The sequence below is a fragment of the Oncorhynchus clarkii genome, chromosome 3, assembly GCF_045791955.1.
Source record: "Oncorhynchus clarkii lewisi isolate Uvic-CL-2024 chromosome 3, UVic_Ocla_1.0, whole genome shotgun sequence".
NCBI lineage: Eukaryota > Metazoa > Chordata > Actinopteri > Salmoniformes > Salmonidae > Oncorhynchus > Oncorhynchus clarkii.
In genome coordinates this window covers 33,562,900-33,575,132 of record NC_092149.1, presented here as the reverse complement: position 1 = coordinate 33,575,132, position 12,233 = coordinate 33,562,900, and the positions used below count along the sequence as shown (strand labels likewise).

Here is a 12,233-nt window from a genome sequence, read left to right as displayed (position 1 = left end):
GAGCGATTAACTGCTTCTGATCTACTTTTTATAAGAAATATTACTGACGAAAATTAGAGGTCGACTTATTCTGATATTTCAACGGCGATTATTCAAGGACCAAAAAAAGCCGATACCGATTAAAATTGGACGATTAATATTTATTTATATATACAGTTGAAGTCGGATTTTACATACACAGCCAGGTGGCCCAAACTGCTGCATATACCCTGGCTCCGACTCTGCTTGCACTGAACGCAAGAGAAGCGACAATTTCCCTAGTTAATATTGCCTGCTAACAGTTAGAGTCATTAAAACTCATTCTTCAACCACTCCACAAATTTCTTGTTAACAAACTAGTTTTGGCAAGTTTGTTAGGGCATCTACTGTGTGCATGACAAGTAATTTTTCCAACAATTGTTTACAGACATATTATCACAATTCTAGTGGATCAGAAGTTTACGTACACTAAGTTGACTGTGCCTTAAACAGCTTGTAAAATTCCAATAAATTATGTCATAGCTTTAGAAGCTTCTGATAGGCTAATTCACACCATTTGAGTCAATTGGAGGTGTACCTGTGGATGTATTTCAAGGCTTACTTTCAAACCCAGTGCCTCTTTGCTTGCTTCATGGGAAAATCAAAAGAAATCAGCCAAGGCTGCAGAAAAAAAACTGTAGGCCTCCACAAGTCCGGTTCATCCTTGGGAGCAATTTCCAAATGCCTGAAGGCACCACGTTCATCTGTACAAACAATGGTACGCAAGTATAAACACCATGGGACCACGCAGCCACCATACCGCTCAGGAAGGAGAGGCGTTCAGTCTCCTAAAGATGAACGTACTTTGGTGCGAAAAGTGCAAATCAATCCCCGAACAGCAGCAAAGGACCTTGTGAAGATACTGGAGGAAACAGGTACAAATGTATCTATATCCACAGTAAAAACGAGTCCTATATCGACATAACCTGAAAGGCCGCTCAGCAAGGGAGAAGCCACTGCTCCAAAACCGCCATAAAAAAAGCCAGACTACGATTTGCAACTGCACATCAGGGCAAAGATTGTACTTTTTGGAGAAATGTCCTATGGTCTGATGAAACAAAAATAGAACTGTTTGGCCATAATGACCATCATTATGTTTGGAGGAAAAAGGAGGAGGCTTGCAAGCCGAAGAACACCATCCCAACTGTGAAGCACAGGGGTGGCAACATCATGTTGTGGGGGTGATTTGCTGCAGGAGGGACTGGTGCACTTCACAAAATAGATGGCATCATGAGGCTGGAAAATTATGTGGATATATTGAAGCAACATCTCTAAACATCAGTCAGGAAGTTCAAGCTTAATCACAAATGGGTCTTGATCACAATGATACCAAGCATACTTTCAAAGTTGTGGCAAAATGGCTTGAGGACATCAAAATCAAGGTATTGGAGTGGCCATCACAAAGCCCTCACCTCAATCCTATGGAAAAAATTAAAAAGTGTGTGTGAGCAAAAAGGCCTACAAACCTGACTCAGTTACACAAGCTCTGTCAGGAGGAATGGGCCACAATTCACCCAACTTATTATGGGAAGCTTATGGAAGGCTACCCAAAACATTTGACCCAGGTTAAACAAACAATGTAAAGGCAATGCTACCAAATACTAATTGAGTGTATGTAAACTTCTGACCCACTAGGAATGTGATGAAAGAAATTAAAGCTGAAATAAATCATTCGCTCTACTATTATTCTGACATTTCACATTCTTAAAATAAAAAGTGGTGATTCTAACTGACCTAAGACAGGGAATTTTTACTAGGATATAAATGTCAGGAATTGTGGAAAAACAGTTTAAATGTATTTGACTAAGATGTATGTAAACTTCGACTTCAACTGCATGTATTTGTAATAATGACAATTACAACATTTTTTACTTAATATAACACATCAATAAATTCAATTTAATCTCAAATAAATAATGAAACATGTTCAATTTGGTTTAAATAATGCAAAAACAGTGTTGGAGAAGAAAGTAAAAGTGCAATATGTGCCATGTAAAAAAGCTAACGTTGAAGTTCCTTGCTCAGAACATGAGAACATATGAAAGCCGGTAGTTCCTTTTAACATGAGTCGTCAATATTCCCAGTTAATACGTTTTAGGTTGTAGTTATAGGAATTATGACACGTTGACTATTTCTCTATACCATTTGTATTTCATATACCATTGACTATTGGATGTTCTTCAATACTTTCGTATTGCCATCACCCGCTTGAAGTCATAAAGAGCTCTGTGAATCAAGTAATTGCTAAGAGCTGCTGGCAAACGCAGTAAAGTGCTGTTTGAATTAAGCCTGCTGCTGCCTACTACCGATCAGTCAGACTGCTCTATCAAATCATAGATTTATTGATAATAAACACACAGAAATACAATCCTTGGTCATTAATATGGTCATATCCGGAAACGATCATTTTGAAAACAAAACGTTTATTCTTTCAGTGAAATATGGAACCGAAATATTGCTGTTACATTGAAGGTTGTGCAATGTTATGTCATAAATATGTAAAAATCTGGCAAATTAATTCTGGTCCTTGTTGGGAAGAAATGGTCTTCCCACAGTTCACAATGAGCCAGGTGGCCCAAACTGCTGCATATACCCTGACTCTGCTTGCACTGAACACAAGAGAAGCGACAATTTCCCTAGTTAATATTGCCTGCTAACATGAATGTCCTTAACTAAATATTCAGGTAAAAAAAAAAAAAAACTACTTGCGTATTGATTTTCAAAAGGCATTATGAATGGGTACATTTGTGCAACGAATGTGCTTTTTTCACGATTGCGCTTTTGTTAAATCGTCATCCGTTTGGCGAAGTTGAAGTAGGCTGTGATTCGTTGATAAATTAACAGGCAACGCATTGATTATATGCAATGCAGGACAAGCTAGTTAACCTAGTAATATCAACCATGTGTAGTTAACTAGTGATTATGTGAAGATTGATTGTTTTTTATAAGATACGTTTTTTATTTTACATTTTACCTTTATTTAACTAGGCAAGTCAGTTAAGAACAAATTCTTATTTTCAATGAAGCTAGCTAGCAACTTACCTTGGCTCCTTGCAGCCACAACGTCATTTTGATGCTGCACTTGCGTAACAGGTGGTCAGCCTGCCATGCAGTCACCTCGTGGATTGCGATGTAAATCGGCATCCAAAAAGGCAGATTACCGATTGTTATGAATAATTGGCATGGCCGATTCAAGTTATCGGTCGACCTCTAGTCTATATAATCAAATAACATTCAGCTCAGATACCCATACATACCCCACAAAACATGCCAACAGGGGTTTCTTTCAAAAACAAATTCACTGCAAAGCACAGTTTTATACAGAGCCATGATCGCATGGAACTCCCATCTCCAATTATTCAAGCAAAACTACCTAAAAACAGATTAAAAAGCAACTCATGGAACAGCGGGGACAGTGAGGAGTCACTTTTTTAAAAATGTATTGTTTGTATAATGTTGTATTTAAAATGTGTGTGACTTGTCTATCAGTGTTTTGAGTTTGTGGACCCCAGGAAGAATAGCTGCTGCTTCTGCAAAAGCTAATAGGGATCCAAATTATTACAAATTCATGTTCATATCACACAAGACAGACAGACAGCTACAGCTTTGCCAGATGGGACAATATTGAATAACATTGCGTGAGATCGAACACAATTGACACTCCCCGTAGTCAAAAACATCACCACCACAAATATGAAAGCACACAGTGTGGAGAGTGCCGTCTGCTCAGCATCAAGTAGCCAACTCCACCCCAGTATTGAGTCACTTGGTGTCCTAATTTGACCGGGGTCGTATTCATTAGGCACCAAACAGAAGACTAAAAGTCCTGAACCACTTTTAGTTTTCAGTCGCAAAACATTTTGCTACAGTGGGCTAATGTAGCACGGTCTACCGAAACGTTGGTACTTTTCGATACTAAAAACATGAACAGTTTGATACTAGAATTTGTTACTTTCGGCACTTGTGTCAAATGTATCTCAAGTCATATACGGATTGAGAGGAGCTAGTCTGTCTAGTAATTTGTCTGAATCTTTTCAAGGGGGACAGTAGTAAGATAGCCAGGCTACTTGCGCATGCAGCAGACACAGCGCAAGCCATATTTGAGAAGCAAGCGGGAGAGAGAAAATGCCAACAACATGGCTTCTTCAAACTAAAACATAACTCCACGCCCCCATGTTGTTGACGAAACGGTCTCCAGAAGTGAACTATGGGAATACTTTGCGTACAGAGCAGATGAGGGCCAGCCAACATAAACAACTAAGCACAAGGTGCTACAAAGCAGTGCAAGGAAGGTTTATTCCAAAACGACCAACAACTTTTTAGTGTGGAGAAAAAGTATGTGAACCCTTTAGAATTACCTGGATTTCTGCATAAATTGGTCATAAAACGTGATCTGATCTTCATCTAAGTCACAACAATAGACAAACAGTCTGCTTAAACTAAAAACACAAACAATTATAATTTGTCATGTCTTTATTGAACACACAGTGTAAACATTCGCAGTGTAGGTTGGAAAAAGTATGTGAAACCTTGGATTTAATAACAGGTTGACCCTTCTTTGGCAGAAATAAACTCAACCAAACGTTTTCCGTAGTTGCGGAACAGACCTGCACAACGGTCAGGAGGAATTTTAAACCATTCCGTTTTACAAAACTCTTTCAGTTCAGCAATATTCTTAGAATGTCTGGCGTGAACCACTCGAGGTCATGCCACAGCATCTCAATTGGGTTGAGGTCAGAACTGACTGGGCCACTCCAGAAGGCATATTGTTGATCTGTTGTTGATTTACTTCTGTCTTTTGGGTTGTTGTCCTGTTGCATCACCTAACTTCTGTTGAGCTTCAATTGGAGGACAGATAGCCTTATATTGTCCTGCAAAATGTCTTAATAAAATTGGAAATGATTTTTTTCCGGTCGATAATAGCAAGCTGTCCAGGATCTGAGGCATCAAAGCAGCCCAAAACCATGATGCTCCCTCCACCATACTTTACAGTTGGGATGAGGTTTTGATGTTGGTGTGTTGTGCCTTTTTTCCCTCCAAACACAACCGCAGTTTAATCTGTCCACAGAATTGTTCCAGTAGCGCTGTGGAACATCCAGGTGCTCTTTTCCGAACTTCAGACGTGCAGCAATGTTTATTTTGGACAGCAGTGGCTTCTTCCATGTGTCCTCCCATGAAAACCATTCTTGTTTAGTGTTTTACATACTGTAGACTCATCAACAGAGATGTTAGCATTTCTGTAAGTCTTTAGCTGACACTCTAGGATTCTTCCTAACCTCATTGAGCCTTCTGTGCTGTGCTCTTGCAATCATCTTTGCAGGACGGCCACTCCTAGGAAGAGTAGCAACAGGAAGGAAGAGTAGCAGACAATTTGTCTTATCGTGGACATTCTTTCAGAGATACTTTTGTAACCCTTACCATCTTTATGGAAGGCAACCATTCTTAATCTTAGGTCTTCAGAGTTATTTTGTCCGAGGTTCACATCAGGCAATACTTCTCGTGAATAGCACACTCAAATTTTGAGAGGTTCTTTTTAATGGGGCAGGGCAACTCTAACCAAAATCTCCAATCTCGTCTCATTGATTCGACTCCAGGTTCATTGACTCCAATTAGCTTTTGGAGAAGTCATTAGCCTAGGGGTTCACATTTTTCCCAACCTACACTATGAATGTTTAAATTATGTATTCAATATAGACCAGACAAATACAATTTGTGTGTTATTAGTTTAAGCACAATGAGTTTGTCTATTGTGACTTAGATGAAGATCAGATCAAATTTGATGTCAAATGTATGCAGAAACCCAGGTAATTCCAAAAGGTTCATACTTTTTCCTGCCACTGTACACGGAACATTTGCATTGTAATGTTATTCTACTAGCAACTAAATTTGAATGACTTGAGTGAGAATGACGAACATACAGTACCAGTCAAAAGTTGACACACCTCCTCATTCAAGTGTTTTTCTTTATTTTTACCATTTTCTACATCAAAACTATGAAATAACATACGGAATAATTTAGTAACCAAAATATATTTTAGATTTCAGATTCTTCAAAGTAGCCACCCTTTGCCTTGATGACAGCTTTGCACACTCTTGGCATTCTCTCAAATAGCTTCATGAGGTAGTCACCTGAAATGCATTTCAATTAACAGGTGTGTCTTGTTAAAAGTTCATTTGTGGAATTTCTTTCCTTCTTAATGCGTTTGAGCCAATCAGTTGGGTTGTGGCAAGGTAAAGGGGGTATACAGAAGATGGCCCTATTTGGTAAAAGACCAAGTCCATATTATGGCAAGAACAGCTCAAATAAGCAAAGAGAAACGACAGTCCATCATTACTTTAAGACATGAAGGTCAGTCAATCCAGAAAATGTCAAGAACTTTGAAAGTGTCTTCAAGTGCAATCTCAAAAATCATCAGGCGCTATGATGAAACTGGCTCTCATGAGGACCGCCATGACTGCTGCAGAGGTTAAGGTCATTAGAGTTACCAGCCTCAGAAATTGCAGACCAAATAAATGCTTATTGAGTTCAAGTAACATCAACTGTTCACTGGCTAATTGACCAAGAAGGAGTGATGAAGTGCTGCATCAGATCACCTGGCCTTCACAATCACCCAACCTGATCCCAATTGAGATGGTTTGGGATGAGTTGGACCACAAAGTGACGGAAAAGCAGTGCTCAGCATATATGACAACTCCTTCAAGACTGTTGGAAAAGCCTTCCTCATGAAGCTGATTGAGAAAATGCCAAGAGTGTGCAAAGCTGTCATCAAGGAAAAGGGTGGCTACTTTGAAGAATCTAAAATATATTTAGATTTGTAGTAACCAAAAAAGTGTTAAACATGATTCCATGTGTTATTTCATAGTTTTGATGTCTTCACTATTTTTCTACAATGTAGAAAATAGTCAAAATAACTCTTGGGGGTAATTAATATGGCGTTTTATTTTTTGAAAGAAATGGAATATATTAGTTTAAATGTTGTACTAAATATGGGTTAAATAAAAAATAAAAACTAGCTATCAACATATTGTTCAATGTTAAAAATAAATAAAGCCCAGTGGTTATTCTGTGACATTTTTTGCAGATGTATCGTTTCAGTGTCCTGATACTAAACCTGGTATCGATGTCAAAATGCTGGTATCGTGACAACACCAGTGTGCTCAAATGAATGTGTCCCTGCTTGGTACTCACGTGTGCTTTGACTCTGTCGTGCATGGGCAGCCTGCTCTGTTTCATTACTACGCGGTATGGGTCCTTCTTCACCGCACCCATCTCATCCTGAAACTTCTGTAGGGATGACTGCTTGATGACCCGAGTGTTTGCTGAGACAGTGGAGACCAGAGGGGAAGAATTAACCAGTGTGTGTGTGTGAGAAAGTTGAGGCTGCCATCTTATCTCTCCATACACAGATATTTAAAAAAGGCATAAAACAGATTTATTCTTACAAATCAAGAGTTTGCTAGACATTATTGACAAGAACTCCACCATTCTGTATACAGTTTCAACTTGCTTCAACTAGCCAATCAATTGTTAGACAAATTGCCATTATACCTGTCAAATCAATAATAAAAACAGAGCCAAGAGAATTTGTGGATTAACTTGAGACAGTGTGGCAATTGCAGTTAACAGCACTACTCACCAAACCATTTGATGTTGGGCTCCACTCTGGCCAGTGTCCCATCAGCCACAGTGGACTGGTACGACAAACGCTTGATCACCTGGCCTCTGTTGTTGCTAATGGCAGAGGAAATAGTCAGTGGCCACAAAAGCAGGTGCATGGAAATTATACTACAGTCAAATATATTACAACACAATCATTTTTAAAAAATTTTATGAAGAGGAGCTACATATAGAATACCAGGAACTGGTGTGGTTGATCTGGGTAAAGTGTCAACTGCTGACCTGAGACACTAGCATTAAAGGGAAGAGTTCATATGGAAGTGTCACATGTTGTTTTCTCTCCACCATTTACCATCTCTGCTTTTGTCTGTACATATGCAGACGCCTGACAGTTGCCCGGTCCCTCATGCTGTTGCCTGAACCTGCAGGAGTCTTTGGTCGGTCTGTAAAAGGTAGAGTCGTAAGGTTATGGTGATATATGCCACACAGTGTTAGAGATTATAGGTGTGTGGTGGTATTTTGGGTTAATTAATTGTCAGTGTCAGAACGATATTGGAAATCCATATAAGAAGTGTAGTTCTCAATTGTGTTATGGAAGTTACGTTATGTTTTTGGCAAAAGGTTTAACAGAATGTGTAGCTAAATTAGCTAGTTACTGAACTAATTATGTCAGTGCCAAACATATTGTATACGTTTCCATTTCTAGCTAACACAAATGTCACATATGGACCAAATGTGTCTGTGTTGTTAGACGAAACAGATCTATCAGAGAGAAAGTCTATCGCGTTAGCTAGCTAACATTAGCTGTAAACAAACAGTAACGTTACATAGAGCATGGACTGTAACATACCAGGATTACTGCTGGCCGCCGATGTGTTTATCGTGCTTTTCCCCTTGAACCGTGGCTTCACCATCTTGACAGGTTATTTGACACACGTAGAAAACACTCAAAATGTCAAGTTATAGCTTCAACTTCTTCTATGTACCCGAACCACGTGTCCTAAACCAGTCCCGCAGATTCCGGAAAGACGTCATCAGAGAGCGACAATACATGTGTTCTTTATTATTTTTTTAATGTTTATTTTTTAGTGTGTATATATATATATATAAACAAACAGGCAATGATATGCTAAGGGGTAAAACAAATGACAGATTATACAAAGACCTTAAAATATACACACATATTGATTGTTTTAACAGCTTTCTTATTAGAATAATGTAGAATGGTCTTAATGTACTGTTCAAATTCCTTACAGAAAACACGGAAGAGTATTTTTTTATTAGTGAATTTACATTTATGAATATGAAATTTTGACATTAGCAAAATTAGATTTATGAGGGTAAAACAAATGACAGATTATACAAAGACCTTAAAATATACACACATATTGACTGTTTTAATGGCTTTCTTATTAGAATAATGTAGAATGGTCTTAATGTACTGTTCAAATTCCGGAAGAACACGGAAGAGTGTTTTTTTATTAGTGAATTTACATTTATGAATATGAAATTTTGCCATTAGCACAATTAGATTTATGAGGTAAAATTGTGAATGTCTTTTTTGAATTTCTTCAGGTAATGATTTGCAGGGTAATACTTATTGATCATTCTGAAAGAGACCTCTTTGACCTTGTTAACAAGCAGGTATTTGTGTGGTAATAACCAGACTTTTCCCCAACAGATATTTTAGACAGATGTGTTCCAGTAAGTTGTGACATAAGGAATGGATACAATATCCCTTTGAAATAAAGCACATATAGATCTGTTCTGAGGGAACAAGGAGAAACACATTTTTCCTACTGAAGAGTCAACTGGATTAAGCGAGGGTAGGTCAAGAAGGTGAGGTCTGGTTACACCTCTAAATAACATGAGAGTTCCAAATGGAATAGCATCAAAGACTATGGCAAACTCTCTAGCTGTAACAGGGATATTGTAATGAGATATAAATTCCTCATAATTGAGTAACAATCCTTCTGCATTAAAAAGTTTACTCACCAGCAGGATATGATTATGATTAAATAAATACTTTTTCCTATACAAAATATCCTTCCAAATGAAATACCTATGCAGGAAGAAAAAAATAATGTTTATATATTAACGACCACGCTAAGAATACTTGTCTATGAAAAGCAGATAATTTTGTAGGAATCTTATCAATGTTATCCAGGCTGCATCACATCCGGCCGTGATTGGGAGTCCCATAGGGCGGCGCACAATTGGCCCAGCGTCGTCCGGGTTTGGCCAGGGTAGCCCGTCATTGTAAATAACAATTTGTTCATTACTGGCTTGCCTAGTTAAATAAAGGTTAAATAAAATTTTAAAAAACAATAATTGCAAAGTAACATAAAATTGAAGCCACCAAAACGGGAGAAGATATAATGAGGGATGAAATTCCAAATTGAAGTTGGATTCTATAAGAAATGTTTAGCCCAATTAATCTTAAAAGTATTATTCAAAGTAGGAAAATCCCAAAAATTGAGACCACCATATTCATATGTGTTCATAACGACAGATTTCCTAATATAATGTGTATGATTTTTCCAGATGAAGTTGAAAAGCATCTGGCCAACCACTTTACCTATTTTGTTGTCAAGATGGAGGGACTGGGCTGCATATGTAAGTCTGGAGATACCTTCAGCTTCAGAAAGCAATGCTCAACCTTTCAAGGATAAATCACTTTGCAACCAATGATTTAAAAAATGGTTCAATGGTTCAAAAAAACGTTGTTTTTTTCAATAATGTGAAATGTAATGAGCATCTTTCCTGTTGATCCTTAGATATGGTAATCCCAAGGTATGCTACTTTTTCCTTGACTGGAATATTGCATATAGAGGGTATCACACTTTAGCAGCAAACAATTCACACTTATTAAGGTATAGGCAAAGAGCAGATGCTTTGGAAAAAAATATGTATCGGCTGCTCTAGGAATCTGGTCAGCATCTTTCAAAAAGTGGGTGGTGTCATCTGCAAGCTGACTTATGATAATATCTCTGTCAGCAATAGAGATCCCTTTTATATCGCTGGATTTAACAAAACTTGTAAGAAGTTGGGTTGCAAGCAGGAAGAGGTAAGGCGACATTGGGCAACCTTGCCTAATTCCTCTTTTCAAATCAAATCTAGGAGAAATGCCATGCTTTAATTTAATGGAACTGTTCCCATTCATATAAAGAGTTTTAATAGTACTACAAAATAATTCCACAAAGCCAAATTTCTCAAGGGAGAGAAATAGAAACTCATGTTCCACTGTATCAAAGGCTATATAAAAGTCTAAGAAGACAATAAAACTCTCTTCGAAGATTAGATCAGAATAGTCAATCATGTGTAACACAAGTCGGATATTATTAGATATACAGTGGGGCAAAAAAGTATTTAGTCAGCCACCAATTGTGCAAGTTCTCCCACTTAAAAAGATGAGAGAGGCCTGTAATTTTCATCATAGGTACACTTCAACTATGTCAGACAAAATGAGAAAAAAAATTCAGAAAATCACATTGTAGGATTTTTAATTAATTAATTTGCAAATTATGGTGGACGTCGGGCCCTCATACCACCCTCATGGAGTCTGTTTCTGACCGTTTGAGCAGACACATGCACATTTGTGGCCTGCTGGAGGTCATTTTGCAGGGCTCTGGCAGTGCTCCTCCTGCTCCTCCTTGCACAAAGGCGGAGGTAGCGGTCCTGCTGCTGGGTTGTTGCCCTCCTACGGCCTCCTCCACGTCGCCTGATGTACTGGCCTGTCTCCTGGTAGCGCCTCCATGCTCTGGACACTACGGCGACAGACACAGCAAACCTTCTTGCCACAGCTTGCATTGATGTGCCAGCTGCACTACCTGAGCCACTTGTGTGGGTTGTAGACTCCGTCTCATGTTACCACTAGAGTGAAAGCACCGCCAGCATTCAAAAGTGACCAAAACATCAGCCAAGAAGCATAGGAACTGAGAAGTGGTCTGTGGTCACCACCTGCAGAACCACTCCTTTATTGGGGGTGTCCTTTATTAGGGGTGTCTTGTCTATTCCATTTGCAAAACAGCATGTGAAATTTATTGTCAATCAGTGTTGCTTCCTAAGTGGACAGTTTGATTTCACAGAAGTGTGATTGACTTGGAGTTACATTGTGTTGTTTAAGTGTTCCCTTTATTTTTTTGAGCAGTGTATATACAGTGCCTTGCGAAAGTATTCGGCCCCTTTGAACTTTTGCCACATTTCAGGCTTCAAATATAAAACTGTATTTTTTTGTGAAGAATCAACAACAAGTGGGACACAATCATGAAGTGGAACGACATTTATTGGATATTTCAAACTTTTTTAACAAATCAAAAACTGAAAAATTGGGCGTGCAAAATTATTCAGCCCCTTTACTTTCAGTGCAGCAAACTCTCTCCAGAAGTTCAGTGAGGATCTCTGAATGATCCAATGTTGACCTAAATGACTAATGATGATAAATACAATCCACCTGTGTGTAATCAAGTCTCCGTATAAATGCACCTGCACTGTGATAGTCTCAGAGGTCCGTTAAAAGCGCAGAGAGCATCATGAAGAACAAGGAACACACCAGGCAGGTCCGAGATACTGTTGTGAAGAAGTTTAAAGCCGGATT

At 38.5% G+C, this 12,233-nt stretch overlaps 1 protein-coding gene across 1 annotated transcript in view; it reads right to left on the bottom strand.

Moving 5' to 3' along the window:
• Positions 1-8,593, bottom strand: part of LOC139405929 (nucleolar GTP-binding protein 2-like) — a 38,174-nt gene extending 29,581 nt beyond the window's left edge. Inside the window, 4 exon segments of the mRNA XM_071148381.1 lie at positions 7,208-7,338; positions 7,656-7,750; positions 7,989-8,079; positions 8,487-8,593. Coding sequence (XP_071004482.1) covers positions 7,208-7,338; positions 7,656-7,750; positions 7,989-8,079; positions 8,487-8,550 — 381 coding nt within the window. The 5' untranslated portion in view covers positions 8,551-8,593.
• Between the last annotated feature and the right edge of the window lie 3,640 nt (positions 8,594-12,233).